Source organism: Martes martes, assembly GCF_963455335.1.
Source record: "Martes martes genome assembly, chromosome: 6".
Classification (NCBI taxonomy): Eukaryota; Metazoa; Chordata; class Mammalia; order Carnivora; family Mustelidae; genus Martes; species Martes martes.
The window spans coordinates 123,104,252-123,122,210 of NC_137893.1; the positions used below are offsets into that span (position 1 = coordinate 123,104,252).

The 17,959-nt window shown below is 38.1% G+C and overlaps 1 protein-coding gene across 2 annotated transcripts in view; it reads right to left on the reverse strand.

The window, feature by feature from the left end:
• The window catches only part of EXOC2 (exocyst complex component 2), a 250,988-nt gene that overhangs the window by 67,544 nt on the left and 165,485 nt on the right, over positions 1–17,959 (reverse strand). For both annotated transcript variants that reach the window (XM_080806109.1, XM_080806110.1), the window contains exon 23: positions 16,857–16,998. In XM_080806109.1, the coding sequence (XP_080662235.1) occupies positions 16,857–16,998 (142 nt within the window). The remainder of the gene's footprint in view (positions 1–16,856; positions 16,999–17,959) is intronic.

Here is a 17,959-nt window from a genome sequence, read left to right on the forward strand (position 1 = left end):
AGAAATCTGTTGCACTTCTATACACTAATAAAGTGGCAAAAAATTTTTAAAAATCCCATTTACAATTGCACAAAAAATAATAAAATACATAGTAATAAACCTAACCAATGTACTCTGAAAACTATAAAACACTGATGAAAGAAATTTAAGTTGACACAAACAAATGGAAATGCTCATTGATTAGAAGAGTTAAAATGTCCATATTACTCAAAGAAAGCTACAGATTCAGGGTAATCCCTATCAAAATTTCAATGGCATTTTTCACAGAACTAGAACAAATAATCCTAAAATTTATATGGAACCACAAAAGACCCCAAATAGCCAAAGCAATCTTGAGAAAGAAGAACAAGCTATAGATATCACAACCCCAGATTTCAAGATATATTATAAAACTATAATAATCAAAACAATATGGTCCTGCCACAGAAATAGACACATAGATCAAGGGAACATAATTGAGAGCCCAGAAATATACCCATGCTTATGGTCTCTTAATCTATGACAAAGGAGGCAAAAATACACAATGCAAAAAACAAACCCCCCCAAAAAAAACCCAGTCTCTTCAATAAACGCTCTTAGGAAAACTGGATAATCACATGAACAAGAATGAAACTGGATCACTTCCATCTACCATACACAAAATAACTCAAAATGGATTAAGGACCGGGGCACCTCGGTGGCTCAGCATCTGACTCTTGATTTTAGCTCAGGTCCTGATCTGAGGGTCATGGGACTGAGTCCCATGTCAGGTTCCATACTCAGCGGGGAGTATGCTTGAGATTCTCTCCCTCTCCTTCTGCCCCCCCTCCACTTGTGCATGCTCTCTCTCTCTCTCTTCGTCTCTCTCTCTCTCAAATAAATCAATCTTTTAAAAAATGGATTAAAGACCCAAATGTGAGACTTGAACCATGAAACTCCTAACAGAAAACATAGGCAGAGGGCGCCTGGGTGGCTCAATTGGTTAAACATCTGCTTTAGGCTCAGGTCATGACCCCAGGACATGGGATTGAGCCCCACGTCAGGCTCCCTGCTCAGTGGGGAGCCTGATTCTCTCTCTGCCCCACCATACTCAGGCTCTCTCTTTCTCAAATAAATAAATAAAATCTTAAAAAAAAAAAAAAAGTACAAGCAGTAACCTCTTAGACATCAGCCTTAGCAGAATTTTTCTGCATCTATCTCCTCCAGGAAGGGTAACAAAAACAAAAATAAACAACTGGGACTACATCAAACCAAAAAGCTTTTGGAAACCATCAACAAAATGAAAAGGCATCTAATTTACTGAATGTGAGAAGATACTTGCAAATGATAACATCCACTATAGGGTTGTATCCAAACTATATAAAGAACTTGTACAACTCAACACCAAAACAAACAAACAAAGAAAACCCACAAATAATCCATTTAAAAGGGCAGAGGACCTCAACAGATATTCCTTCAAAGATGCCACAGAGATGGCCAAGACACATATGAAAAGATGTTCAATATCACTTATCATCAGGGAAATGCAAATCAAAACCACAATTAGATATCACCTCACACCTAAGAATGGCTAGTTCAAAAATACAAGAAATAACAAATGCTGGTGAGGATGTGGAGAAAGGGAACATTTGTGCACTATTAGCTGGAATGTAAACTGGTACAGCCACTACAAAAAAACATATGAAGATTCCTCAAAAAATTAAACATAGAAATACCATATGACCCAGTAATTCCATTTCTGGGTATTCACCTGAAGAAAACAAAAACACTGAACATGAAACAAAAACATGGAAAGATATATGCACCTCTATGTTTACTGCAGCATTATTTACAATAGCCAAGGTATGGAAGTATCCCAAGTGTCCATCAAAATATGAATGGATAAAGAAGATATGGCACATATATACATGGAATTATTACTCAGACACAGAAAGAACAAGATCTTGCCATTTGCAACAACATGGACAAACTTAGAGGGTATTATGCTAAGTGAAATAGATCAGACAGAAAAAGCAAATATATTATTTCATTTACATATGGAACCTAAGAAACAAAACAAAAACAGAAAAAGACTCATAGATACACAGAACAACCTGGTGGTTATCAAAGAGGAGGTGGGTGGGGGATGGCTAAAATAGATGAAGGGGATTAAGAGGAACAAACTTCCAGTTATAAAATAAATACATCATAGTGATAAAAAGTACAGATAAGGAATATAGTCAATAATATTTTAATAACTTTGGTGGCAAAAAAAAAACTTTGGTAGCAGATGGTAACTAAACTTACTATGTGAGCATTTCATAATGTATAGAATTGCTAAGTAACTATGTTGTATACCTGAAACTAATATTGTATGACAACTATATGTCAATAAAAAATTAATAATTAAAAATTGGTCAATTACTTTATGTATATAAAATGGATGTTTAAATTCATTTGTTAAATATGTATAAGGAATATATATAAATTTGTATCCTTTTTAGATAGAAAAACACTAAAATCAAGTTTAAATAAAAATTTAAAGAAACATTTTTTTAAATTTAATCTATTTTGAAGATGTGAAGTTTCATGTGTATTTTTGCAAATGGGGAACAATAATATTCTTCATTTAGCTAAAATTTATCAAATGCAAATATTCAGAGCTCTTAATAACTATGGATAGTAGAACAATTAAACAATCAGTTAGGTGACTCAGAACTAACCAGAATAATCTTTCCTGACATATACACAAATAAAGAGGTGACAGCAATTTAAATATCCAACTGTCAGGTTAAAAAAGCATAGCTATGGCTCTAACGGATATCTCCTCTTGAATCATGAAATTAATCAACTGGATTTTTTTTTAAATTACTACATACAGTATCGGAAACTAAATTTATTGCTAACTACAGTAATAAGTAATCAGTTACCTATATGATTTGCAAAATTCAGTTTTTCAAGATGAAAACTCTAAAGATAATACTAAAGTTGTTAATTGAAATTATTTTGGAAGATTAATAGTCAAACTATTTTGGTCTCTCACTTTACATGAGTTCTCAACTTAAGTCAACTTTAAACAACTCAAAATCACTATATGACTATGCAAGACTAAGGTTCAGTTAGTGATCACGAAGACAAAACTACAGAAAGAACAGAACTAAAAACAGTTCATAAAAGTGAAACGAACACTGACAATTTCTAAGTGTTTTTGGAATCTGAGAAAGAGTAAGTCAATTGCTGACAGTGCAGTGCCATGTGCTCTCTGTTCTTGAAAGAATGTTTATCTTTAAAAAAATAATAATAAAAGGTAAAAAGCCTTATCACTAATGTCACATGGCCAGTAGAATCTTAATTTTCTACTAAAAAATTATCCAGAGTACACAAACCTTTATTACTCACATCAACGGCTTATACTAGTTCAATTTCATGGCTGAGAAAATATGAAGATAATAGAGAAGAAACTTTGAGTACCTTAAATAAATACTACAAAGGGAGGACCTGGACACTCTGAATCACTGAATCACCTAATTAGATGAAATTGGAATAAAAAATTCCCAATAGCCTGGCACTGCCATTCCCATACTCCTTGCTCTCTCAAAACTCCTCCCTGAAGCCCTGTTCTAGGATCCACCAGGGAGTAACAATGACCAGCAATCACAGCCTCTGAAGTAGTGACATGATCATGCCACTTTAGAGATGAGAGAACCCCTTGAATTACTCTTTTCCAAAGACACCCTTTAAAGGGGTGAGCTGATGAGAAAGATCTACGCCCTCCCCCACCAGGAATTCTGTGACTGCTATTTCTGGTCCTCAGTATGAGAAAAGCACCTGCTTATTAGGAGAAGCTCCAAGTCTGGGGTTCGGGAAGAAAGAGGAAAGATAGCCTTCCTCTGCATCACTCACAAGTAAATTATGTTTCTCACATAACAATTAGAGTTTCAATGGAGATAGACATGAGCAACTGTTTGTGGACACTAAAGCTTAGTGACCAAGTCTTGTAGTAATCACTGAACATGCAGGAAACTTGGAATGGTTTATATCATGATTTTTCCTATTCTCACAGAAACATCACAAGTAATTTCATAACCTTGAACATAAACCAAATAATTTCAGAATGCTGTCAGTGCTAACAATTATGTCCAATATTAAATTTAGCTAAATTCATTTAAACTAGGCAATGTCACATAGAACTGCTGATATGTTGGATATATTTTGTACTCAGACGTTAACTCAAATACAATTGTTCAAAATTTAGGGACTATGTAAAGTTAGCAAATGAGAATTTACAGAAGATAAGAAAATGAATGCCAAAAGGCTAGTCATTTTAATTCAACAAATATGAATATCTACTGTGTACCACCTTAAAAAAGTGAATGGAAACTAGATTATATGATTAAGCCTCCTAATGAAAATAAAATTGAGAAAAATCACTACAAAACCATATAGCAAACACTTGAAAGATAACGAAGAAGTGACCTGCACATTTAGTAAAACTGTATACTAATAAATTGCCCGTCTTCATTCACTTAACATATACGGAACATCTGTTGTATCGAGACTGTGCTAAACTCTCAGAGCATAGATATGAAAAAATCAGCCACAGTGCTGAGTTGTCCCAGCACAGCAGAACAGCAGCAAGCAGATGAAAGCTCCTAAGCATAACAATGCTACAATGGACAGAAAACTGCTTCAGGAGCAGGAGGGATGGGGAAGACCAACCCAAACTGGAGGTGTGCAAGGAGGCAGGAAGGAAAGCTTCCCAGAGAAGGCAATGCCTAATTATCAGGAAAGAGGAGGAAGGGAACAGTCATGGGGCTGCCAGGACTGAAGTGGCTCTGACTGCCTGCTGCCTAGAGAAGGGATGCCTGAGAGGTACAGGAAAGGAGTGTGAAGCAAGTAACAGCCGCCATGTGCCAAGTGGAAGCGCATTAGCAATGCCTGGAATTTTAGGTTTTAGCCTGAGAGAAAATGGGTCATCCTGGTAAGTTTTAAGCAGAGGAATGACAGATCCCATTTATAATTTAGGAAGATTTCAAAAAGTTAGAGGTGAACTTGAAACAGGTAAGATTGAGTGCTGGGACGAAGAGGAGAACCCTCAAGAATCCTGACAAGAAACAATGAAAAATGATGAGGGACAGAACTTAGAAATGGAAAAGAGGGAACCTGCAATTAACTGTTTGCTAGAACAAGAAGGGGAGAAAGGCCTTGGCTGATGTCTTCACCCCTTCCCAGTGTTAGAGGAGGTCTGGCAGCAGAAAGAGCTGATCTGGAGATGATGAGAAAGTAAAAGTGATTAAGCTTGCTTTTGGATTTGCTAAGCTGAAGTCTCTGGAATGTTCCAATGGAGATGTCTACCAGGATAGTTGATAGAAAGACCTTGAGCTGAGTAGAGAGATTAGGCTGCAGACTTCGATGCTGGAGGCACCAGTCAGTCTAACGTTAGTCGGTGAAATTTCTCAGAGAGAGTCTGAAGACAGTCTGGCAAGAAAGACAGAAAGAGATAGAGTCCTGGAGGGACGCCTGGGTGGCTCAGTTGGTTGGACGACTGCCTTCGGCTCAGGTCATGATCCCGCAGTCTCGGGATCGAGTCCTGCATCGGGCTCCCAGCTCCACGGGGAGTCTGCTTCTCCCTCTGACTTCTCCTCGCTCATGCTCTCTCTCTCAAATAAATAAATAAAATCTTTAAAAAAAAAAAAAAGATAGAGTCCTGGAGATGTCAGCAGCACAAGGCTATGCAGAGGAAAAGAAGCCAATCCACAAAGTAAAGTGAAGGGTACCAACTAGTAGTGGGATCAGAGATGCCACAGAAAGTCTCAGGAAAAGTGTTCAACAATGGAAGTACTACAGAAACCTGGAATATGAAAAGGAATGAAGGCATCACAGATTCCCAAGTACAGCTGACCCTAGAACAATGTGGGGATTGGGGTGCTGACCCTTGCACAACTGAATAACCAGATATAACTCTGACTCCCCCAAAACTTTACTACTAATATTCTACTGCTGACCAGAAGCCTAACCAGTAATATAAACCATTGATTAACACACATTTGGTATGTTCTATGTATTGTAAACTGTATTCTTGCAATAAAGTAAGATAGAGAAAAGAAAATGTTATTAAGGAAATAAGGAAGAGGAAATATATTTAGTGTGTGGTGCTGTATTAACAAAATCCACATATAAGTGGAATTGCACAGTTCAAACCCATGTTGTTCAAGGGTCAAATGTATAGCATCGGAAGTGGCTTCAGTGAGAATAGTCTCAATGGGGGGGTGAAAGAAGACTTCTCAGGTTGAGAGATCAAGTGACGCAATAACAGAGATAGCACTAGCAAGGAATCTTCAAGAAAAGACAACTTTTTAAAAGCTGGGTTGCAAAGAGAAGAGTGATGGGGAGTTTTTGTGGGGATTGTGATTTATAGTTAGGGCAACCACACTGCCAGTTTAGTGCCCAATGTCCTAGCCTTACCCCCAGATTCTCAAGAGGTTATAAATAACTTAGTTATCTTAAGATGGTTGAAATCCAGAAAATTAGAACCACAAGTAGTAAGTGATAATTATATTCAAGGCACTGAGTCAGATGTTATGAGGACACAAATAACTGAAACCATCTGTCACCAAGATGCTTAAAACTGCGATGTACCTGAATGTGTGTGTATGTGCATGTGTGTGTATGTGTTTGCACATGCATGGCCTGCCACATAACTCCTTTATTTCTGAATATCTGGGATTGCTAAACTACTTCCACAAAAGTTTGCTACAGCAAAAGACTTTTCTTTTCCCATGAGATAATTTATATATATATATATATATATATATATGCATATATATATACACACACACACACACACACACACACACACACACAAACATACACACACACCAGGGGAAGTACCCCAAATAAGAAAGGAAAAGTGGTCAATGGATACCATTCCTCTCAGCCATCTTAGACAGAAGGTGGAGGCAGGCCAGCCACGGGAGAAGCAGGAATCAGGCTGGTCCAAAGAGCTCTTTTTGTCTTGTTCATCTAAGACTGGGGAGAAAGGACAGGGCAGTGACATTTAGCTCACCAGCAGTGGGCTAAGAACAGTAGGGGCAAAATCTAAGTATTGTGCATTAATACCCTTAGTAGAAAATAAAGAGATTTTATTGAAAAACCCTTTTGATATCTATCCCTTGGAATTCTGAAACTTTCAGTCACTGCTCTATAAAAATACTTAAATAATTTGAAGTCTATGAATGTGAAAAGAAATCGTCACACATTTTAAAAAATTCTCCCAAAATGGGGCAATAAAAAAACAGGTGACAGGTAACAAAAAACATGTATATTATATATGTACTAAATATGTACACTATATGCATGCATATATACATATATGCATATAATGTGTATATTATATATGTATTAACATGTATATCATATATACATACATGTATATATAATATACATATTTGGTATAGATATATAATATACATATTTTTACATTTTATATTTTACATTTATATAGACATATAATATACACATATATACACACATATATATGATATACACATATAATGTGTATGTACCTGAAAATTATAAGAGAGGTTAAAAGGTGTAATTCAGAAAAACAAAACAAAACAAACAATCCTGTCAGGTTGACGGGAGGAAGACTTGCCAGAAAAACCACTCCTTTCAGAGATGGACCCTGAAGCATGCATAAGCCAGTCAGGGAAGTGATGACTGGGCAGTGAAGACACTAGCAGCGGCACCTGTGGAAGCTATAAAGGGGTCGTTGGTGCAGTTACTGAACAAAAATTTACTGAGCAGGCATTATGTATCAAGTAGTTTAGATACTGAAGACACAGAATGCAAAAGGCAAAATTTTCTGTTCGTGAATTTACAAATTTGTGATGAACTCTTCTGGTGGCAATTTCTCACCTGACCTGATTAAGGATAATGAGTATCACTCCTAGTCTAAGTATTCATGTTTCCCTGCAGAAATCCTTGCTGGGAATGTAACATAATATATGGCACATGCGCTATATCTTTCCAAAATCCAAAACACTGCAATTCCAAAAGTCATCTGGGCCCAAGAGTTTTGAAAAAGGGACTGTAGATCAAAAGCTCCAGACGCTGTTGACTGATGATCTTGAAAATGATAATTTATTGTTAAAAGTCATGTTTGTCCACTTAAGGTGGTAATGAACCCACAAACTATGACCTCATGGATTTAGCTTTAATAAGTTCAGCCAGTATAAAGGCCAGTGACAGAACCACAGGTATAGCATTTTCCCTTGTAAATAATTATTTTACAAATAAAGTGAATACTTTTCACAGGTTAAATTTAAAACACCATGACAACTGGCCATTGCCCATGTCATTTCTCCAGGCTGGTGGCTGGTATGGTGACATTTAAGTTTAAGACCTGAATGACAAAAGGGAGTCAATCCTATAAGATAAGGAAGAACTACAACCTAAGCAAAGGAAAAAAAAAAAAAAAAGGTTTGAAGAGGTAAGGTGGAAGGACTTGGAAAGTTTGGGCAACAAAAAGGCTCACTGTGCTAAAATGTAGCTGGAGAGAGGCCTTGGTGTACACTTGTGAGTGGTGGGCAAAGCACCAGGGCACCAGGCTAGGGCATGCCATGCACTGCATTGCACATTTTACTATAAGTTTAATGGGAAGATATTGCAAGGATTTAAAGATACTAATAGGATCTGATTTAAACTTTCAAAGGATATATTTGGGATATGAACTATAACCCAGTTTGGACACAGTGAAGTATGTATATAGAAAAGTAACAGAATTTAAGGAAAAAAGATTATGGACACGTGGGTAGAAAGCCTCAGATGACTTATAATGGCTGTGATTTCAAAAATAAAATACCTGTGGTCATATAAAATATCCTGAATTTCATGATTCTAGTTTTTAGTTTTGACTCACCGCGTTACTATATCGTTACCACTTAAAGTGAACACTACATAATAAAAACCCAAAGGTGTTTAAAGATTAAACAATTTTATCACCATCTAATAAAAGCATTACACAATTTAAAAAGGTGTTTAAAGCAGTTAGGTAAAAGAATGAAGATTAACTCAAACCTCTTAACAATTCACTAGTACATCTACATATATATATCCAAAAAGAATCTATGTCTAATATAAACATGACCATTTCTATATAAGACTACTTCTAGATAAAAATGTTATTAGGGAGCTTGGTTCTATGTATTTCACATTATTTCATACAAAGGAATAACTACCTGACCCATCAAAAAGTTTGATTCAGCAAGCAACACTTATTTTTAAAATATATATTATGAAGTGATTTAAGTGACTTTCATTTGATGTCACGAGATAATACTGGAACTGTGTCAGTCATCCTTCTGTGGTTCAGTTTTCTTTGCTAAATTACTGTAATAATCATACTCCTACACATTTTTCTTCTATCCTTCACCTTGTCAGCATTAATAATTAGGTCTTATAAAGAAGTGATCAAATTTCTTACATTAATTTTTTGATGATAGTCACAAAGTCATTTTATAAAACTGTCACTCACAGTCTATTCTATCTATGCAATAAGGACACATCCTGGGAAGCAAATATGCATTACTAAAATGATCGAATACTATATGGTATAATTAATTATTTTCTGGTATTTAAGAATAATTTTAAGCCTAAGGTATGAGTAATAAAAAGTACACTATATTCCAAACCATCAAAAATGGGTTTAAGCTAGTAAAAAATTAAAATCAAACTAATGGGGAAAATATGAATAAAAAGAAAAGCATTTTAAGGATACACTGATTGAGGGGGGAGACAAGATGGCGGGGAAGTAGGAGGAGGTGCCGTTTCAACCTGTACCCTCAAGTGAGCTGATTACCTACCAAAGAACTCCGATCACCCATGAAATCAGCCTGAGATCAGAATTATACTCGTCTGGATCTCTACAGGGGCAGAAGACGCCAGAGGGCAGGTAAAGCGGAGTGGGAACATCGGACTGATACCGGAAAAGAAACAAAAGGGGGAGGGAGCCACCAGAGGCGACCGATTGGAAAGTAATACCCCAATACGAGAGTGTCCTGTGTCTGGGGACCAGCATTAACTTAGAGTCTGGTTGAAAGCACTCAAAAAGAGCAAAGGATCACAGGGGGAAATTGTGGGAATCGGGGCAGTAGGGACAGGGGCTTAAGTCCCCGGACCCAGGACAGCCACCCCTGGTGCTGAACTAGAGAGAGTGCGGCGGAGAAACCAGCTCTTGTTCCCTGAGCCGCCAGCGTGCCTGAGAACACATGAGGTCCGGCTCCCGTGAGGGGCTGGGAGCCTCACCAGACGGCAGAACACCGGACCAGGCTATCAGAGCCTGAGACGCAGGCGCCCCACACCTTCCCCTGGGAGAGGTGCTCTCTGACGCAGAAAGACCAGGCACTCCCAGCCCGGGCCAGCGGGAAAATCTCAGTGTGTGATCGCTGTTTGGAATCTGTCTGGTGGTCTGGAGCTGCCCAGACAGCCGCCGCTGCCCTGGTTTTGCATACAAGCAGGAGATCCTGCATCCCCAGGGACCGAGACTTGGAACCTGCACTGCCAGCAGCCGAGGGGGAACTTATGTGTTCTGCAGCACCCACAGGGGAGCAGACTGAGGCTTCTCTCTGAGAGGGAGGTTGGGGTGCAGTTTGCTTTCCTCTAAACCTCCCAAAACCATCAAAAGCTGTCAAGGCGAGAGAAAACAAATGAACAAACATAAAAACCTCCAGAGAACAAAAGTCTGAAAAACCGGTTTCCTCAGAGCCCACCCCCTTGGGAGGGGCAGGAGGACTTAACTCAGGGAACATCATCGACTGAAAACCCAAGTGGCAGGCCCCTCCGCAAGAAAACCAACCAGGAAAAAAAAAAAAAAAGATGACAAGAGAACAACAACCACTACTTCATAGATACAACTTTTATTTTTAACTCGTTCCCACTATTCTGGTTCTTTTTTTTTTATATAGATAATTTTTTAACCTATTTACCATCACAGTGAGATGTCCAGTACATCAAATTCCATAATAACCTTTTAACCTGAACTTTTTGATACATACACCTGTGTTTTTCTTTTGCTTTTCTATTTTTTTAAATTTTTTTTAAAATTTTAGTTTAGTTTAATCTAGTTTATTCTTTTTTTATTTTTATTTTCTAATATTCATACAGAGTTAAACTTCAAGGTAATCCCCTTTCCCCAATCAATGCTACCCCTATAGGTAAACCAATTTTTAATCCCCCTTTATCATAGGAAAGATGAGTCCTTTAACAAAGATATCAAGATACATCCAGGAAGAATCAAAATAACCTTCCTTGCACACACTGAGATTTTATAACCACTCTCCCATCTTTTTCTTCCGCCAGTGTTTCTGTGTATTTGTGTTTGTCCTGATAGTATATAAATCTTATACTTGGGGTTCTTTTTGACAAGGCTCTTCCTTTTTTTGCTTTTTTATATATATATATTTTTGTTTTGTTTTGTTTTGTTTTGTTTGTTTTTCTGTTTTTCTCTTCACATATACTTTTATCAGTCTTTTTATTTGTCTGTTTTTGTTTGTATACTTCATAAATCTTACCTGGGGGCCCATTTGGTCTGAGCCTTCTCTTTTATCTTCCTTTTTCCTGTCTCTCTCTCTCTTTTTTGTTTTTTTTCTTTTTCTTTTCTTTTTTCTCTCATTTGGGTGGGGAATCCTGATTGCTCAGAAGCGTTCCAGGGTGCACCTTGACTGCACCATGGTCGATACATCCAGCTACATCCGTTCAGCCATCTCTCACCAAAATGACTAGGAGGAGGAATGCCCAAAAGAAAAATACAAAGGATGGGCCTTCTGCAACAGAGCTAATGGCTATCGACATAGACAATATGTCGGAAAGGGAATTCAAGCTAACAATTATCCAGGCAATAGCTAGGCTGAAGAAAGCCATGGATGACCAGACGGAATTGATTAGGGCAGAAATGAAAGCTACCAGGGATGATGTTCACAATGTTAGGGCAGAACTGAATGCCACCAGGGATGATGTTCAAAATGCTCTCAATGAGTTCCAATCTAATCTAAATTCTCTAAAAGCTAGGGTAACTGAGACAGAAGATAGAATTAGTGATCTGGAGGACATACAGATAGAGAGAAAGGATCAGAAGGAAGCCTGGAACAAACAGCTTAGAAGCCACGAAAACAGAATCAGGGAAATAAATGATACCATGAAACGTTCCAACATCAGAATTATTGGGATCCCTGAAGGGGAGGAGAAAGAAAGAAGTCTAGAAGATATAGTGGAACAAGTTCTACATGAAAATTTTCCCAATCTCACGAATGGAACCAGCATTCATGTACTAGAGGCAGAACGGTTTCCCTCCAAGATTATAGATTCTCAGAAGTCCTCGAGACACCTAATAGTAAGAATGAAGAATTCTAATTGTAGGCAGACCCTCTTGAAAGCAGCTAGGACAAAGAAGCTCCTTACGTACAGAGGAAAGCCCATCAGAATAATGTCAGACCTGTCCACAGAGACCAGGCAAGCCAGAAAGGGCTGGCATGATATATTCAGGGCACTAAATGAGAAGAACATGCAGCTAAGAATACTTTATCCAGCAAGACTGACATTCAAAATGGATGGAGAGCTAAAGAGTTTCCAAGACCGGCAAGGCTTAAAAAACTATGCAACCACCAAGCCGACACTGCAGGAAATATTAAGGGGGGTTCTATAAAAGAGAAAAAATCCTAAAAATATCATTGAACAGAAATATAGAGACAATCTACATAAAGAAAGACTTCAAAGGTAACACGATGTCAATAAAAACGTATCTATCAATAATCACTCTCAATGTGAATGGCCTAAATGCACCCATAAAATGACACAGGGTTGCAGATTGGATAAAACGACAGGACCCATCCATATGTTGTGTACAAGAGACCCATTTTGAACCTAAAGATACACTCAGACTGAAAGTGAAGGGATGGAGAAGCATCTTTCATGCCAATGGGCCTCAAAGGAAGGCTGGGGTAGCGATTCTCATATCAGATAAATTAGATTTTAAATTAAAGACTGTAGTCAGAGATACAGAAGGACACTACATAATTCTTAAAGGGACTATCCACCAAGATGACCTAACAATTGTAAATATCTACGCCCCCAATATGGGAGCAGCCAATTACATAAGAAAACTAATAATCAAGATAAAGAGTCATATTGATATGAATACACTAATAGTAGGAGATCTTTAACACGCCTCTCTCAGAAATAGATCATCGAAGCAGAAAATCAATAAAGAAACAAGAGCATTGAATGACACATTGGACCAGATGGACCTCATAGCTACATACAGAACATTCCACCCTAAAACAACAGAATACTCATTCTTCTCAAGCGCACATGGAACCTTCTCCAGAATAGACCACATATTGGGTCACAAATCAGGACTCAACCGATACCAAAAGACTGAGATTATTCCCTGCATATTCTCAGATCACAATGCTTTGAAACTGGAGCTCAATCACAAGGAAAAGTTCGGAAGGAACTCAAACACCTGGAAGCTAAAGACCACCTTGCTTAAGAATGCTTGGATCAACCAGGAGATCAAAGAAGAATTTAAACAATTCATGGAAACCAATGAGAATGAAGACACTTCGGTCCAAAACCTATGGGATACAGCAAAGGCGGTCCTAAGGGGGAAATACATAGCCATCCAAGCCTCCCTCAAAAAAATTGAAAAATCCAGAATACACCAGTTGTCTCTACACCTTAAAGAACTGGAGAATCAACAACAAATCAAACCAACTCCACACATAAGAAGGGAAATAATCAAGATTAGAGCAGAGATCAATGAGGTAGAAACCAGAGATACAGTAGAACGTATCAATGAAACTAGAAGCTGGTTTTTGAAAGAATCAATAAGATCGATAAACCATTGGCCACACTAATCCAAAAGAAAAGAGAGAAAGCCCAAATTAATAAAATTATGAATGAAAAGGGAGAGATCACAACTAACACCAAGGAAGCAGAAACAATTATTAGAAGTTATTATCAACAGTTATGCGCCAATAAGCTAAGCAACCTAGATGAAATGGATGCATTTCTGGAAAACTATAAACTCCCAAAATGAACCAGGAAGAAACTGACAACCTGAATAGACTGATATCTAGTAAGGAGATTGAAGCAGTGATCAAAAACCTCCCAAAAAACAAGAGCCCAGGACCTGACAGATTCCCTGGGGAATTCTACCAAACTTTCAAAGAAGAAGTAACACCTATTCTCCTGAAGCTCTTTCAAAAAATAGAAGCAGAAGGAAAACTTCTGCTTCTCTTTTTATGAAGCCAGCATTACCCTGATCCCCAAACCAGGCAAAGACCCTACCAAAAAGGAGAATTTCAGACCAATATCACTGATGAATATGGATGCTAAGATTCTCAACAAAATCCTAGCAAACAGGATCCAACAGCACATTACAAAGATCATCCACCATGACCAGGTGAGATTACAAGGTTGGTTCAACATTCGCAAATCAATCAATGTGATAGAACAAATCAATAAGAGAAGAGAGAAGAACCACATGGTCCTCTCAATTGATGCAGAAAAAGCATTTGACAAAACACAGTATCCGTTCCTGATTAAAACGCTTCAAAGTATAGGGATAGAAGGAACATTCCTGAACTTCATAAAATCTATCTATGAAAAACCCACAGCAAATATCATCCTCAATTGGAAAAAGCTTGCAGCCTTCCCGTTGAGATCAGGAACATGACAAGGATGCCTACTCTCACCACTCTTGTTCAACATAGTATTAGAAGTCCTAGCAACAGCAATCAGACAACAAAGAGAAATAAAAGGTATCCAAATGGGCAATGAAGAAGTCAAACTCTCTCTCTTCGCAGATGACATTATTCTTTACATGGAAAACCCAAAAGACTCCACCCCCAAACTACTAGAACTCATACAGCAATTCAGTAACGCGGCAAGATACAAAGTCAATGTACAGAAATCAGTGCCTTTCTTATACACTAACAATGAAAATACAGAAAGGGAAATTAGAAAATTGATTCCATTTACTATAGCACCAAGAACCATAAGATACCTGGGAATAAACCTAACCAAAGAGGTAAAGGATCTCTACTCAAGGAACTACAGAACACTCATGAAAGAAATTGAAGAAGACACAAAAAGATGGAAGACCATTCCACGCTCTTGGATCGGAAAAATAAACATTGTCAAAATGTCTATACTGCCTAGAGCAATCTATACTTTTAATGCCATTCTGATCAAAATTCCACTGGTATTTTTCAAAGAGCTGGAGCAAATAATCCTAAAATTTGTATGGAATCAGAAGAGACCCCGAATCGCTAAGGAAATGTTGAAAAACAAAAATAAAACTGGCGGCATCACGTTACCTGATTTCAAGCTTTACTACAAAGCTGTGATCACCAAGACAGCATGGTACTGGCATAAAAACAGACACATAGACCAGTGGAACAGAGCAGAAAGCCCAGATATGGACCCTCAACTCTACGGTCAAATAATCTTTGACAAAACAGGAAAAAATATCCAGTGGAAAAAAGACAGTCTCTTCAATAAATGGTGCTGGGAAAACTGGACAGCTATATGTAGAAGAATGAAACTCGACCATTCTCTTACACCATACACAAAGATAAACTCAAAATGGATAAAAGACCTCAACGTGAGACAGGAATCCATCAGAATCCTAGAGAACATAGGCAGTAACCTCTTCGATATCACCCACAGCAACTTCTTTCAAGATATGTCTCCAAAGGCAAAGGAAACAAAAGCAAAAATGAACTTTTGGGACTTCATCAAGATCAAAAGCTTCTGCACAGCAAAGGAAACAGTCAACAAAACAAAGAGGCAACCCACGGAATGGGAGAAGATATTTGCAAATGACAGTACAGACAAAAGGTTGATATCCAGGATCTATAAAGAACTCCTCAAACTCAACACACACAAAACAGACAATCATATAAAAAAATGGGCAGAAGGCATGAACAGACACTTTTCCAATGAAGACATACAAATGGCTATCAGACACATGAAAAAATGTTCATCATCACTAGCCATCAGGGAGATTCAAATTAAAACCACATTGAGATATCACCTTACACCAGTTAGAATGGCCAAAATTAGCAAGACAGGAAACAACGTGTGTTGGAGAGGATGTGGAGAAAGGGGAACCCTCTTACACTGTTGGTGGGAGTGCAAATTGGTGCAGCCACCAACTTGTGTGGAGATTCCTCAAGAAATTAAGAATAGAGCTTCCCTATGACCCTGCAATTGCACTACTGGATATTTACCCCAAAGATACAGATGTAGTGAAAAGAAGGGCTATCTGTACCCCAATGTTCATAGCAGCAATGGCCATGGTCGCCAAACTGTGGAAAGAACCAAGATGCCTTTCAACGGACGAATGGATAAAGACGACATGGTCCATATACACTATGGAGTATTATGCCTCCATCAGAAAGGATGAATACCCAACTTTTGTATCAAAATGGACAGGACTGGAAGAGATTATGCTGAGTGAAATAAGTCAAGCAGAGAGAGTCAATTATCATATGGTTTCACTTATTTGTGGAGCATAACAAATAACATGGAGGACATGGGGAGATGGAGAGGAGAAGGGAGTTGAGGGAAATTGGAAGGGGACGTGAACCATGAGAGACTATGGACTCTGAAAAACAACCTGAGGGTTTTGAAGGAGTGGGAGGTGAGGTTGGGGAACTAGGTGCTGGGTATTAGGGAGGGCACGTATTGCATGGAGCACTGGGTGTGGTGCAAAAACAATGAATACTGTTATGCTGAAAATAAAAAAAAAAAAAAAGAATAAAAAAAATACACTGATTGATAAAATTCATATTTGTAACTCTAGATGTGCTGGACAGTAACTTAAAACCATTTACCTGTTGGAGGCAGGCAGTCTTTCCAATCAAAATAGCCTGCATAAATTCCAGGTTCCAAGGAGCCAACGATAGGATCTGCTTTCAACTCAATGTAATTTTCAAAGAGTCTTTGGTCTAATTCTTTCAATGAAGCCATGCTAACCTATAAACACATAATAAAGAATAACTATGACTTTTTTATCTGAGCATGAGGGAAAAGTAAAATAATATAAATACTTCAGCATATTTTAAAAGTACTTATCAATTTTCCTACAGAAAAAAATCATGATTTCTATTTTATTTATTTTTCAGTAACAAAGACCACCCTCTTAACACAGGTTACTTAATATGAATTAATCCTCATACATGGACTATACATAGAAAGTTCAGCCCACATGAACTGTGAGTTCCTGTTGGTAGTAGAAGTAGAACAGGATGAGGCTACCTTTCTGGTCTCACTGGCACTCAAGAGGCCAAGAAGTTAGAGTAGGTGGGCAGAGTCATAAATTTGGGAATAAAGAGTCTATGGGCTCAGAGCCCTCTGCAGTGGACTACTGGTAATGTGTCTGCTTCTACATCATGTAGTGTAGCATCTGTAAAAAGGAATATCTGTCATTCAGTGAAATTCAGCTGTAGAAAAGACAAGCAACAACTTGACTTAGAAAAATAATGAAAACCTTGGGACGCCTGGGTGGCTCAGTTGGTTAGGCGGCTGCCTTCGGCTCAGGTCATGATCCCGGTGTCCTGGGATCGAGTCCCGCATCGGGCTCCTTGCTCAGCAGGGAGCCTGCTTCTCCCTCTGCCTCTGCCTGCCTCTCTGTCTGCCTGTGCTCACTCTCTCTGACAAATAAATAAATAAAATCTTTAAAAAAAAAAAAAGAAAAATAATGACAACCTTTAAGGAGACTAATGTACAATATAAAACAAGACTTAGAATACACATGACTTACTTTCTTTTTTTTTTTAAGATTTTATTTATTTGACAAACAGAGATCACAAGTAGGCAGAGAAGCAGGCAGAGAGAGAGGAGGAAGCAGGCTCCCTGCTGAGCAGAGAGCCCGATGCCTGGCTCGATCCCAGCACCTAGGATCGTGACCGGAGCTGAAGGCAGAGGCTTAACCCAC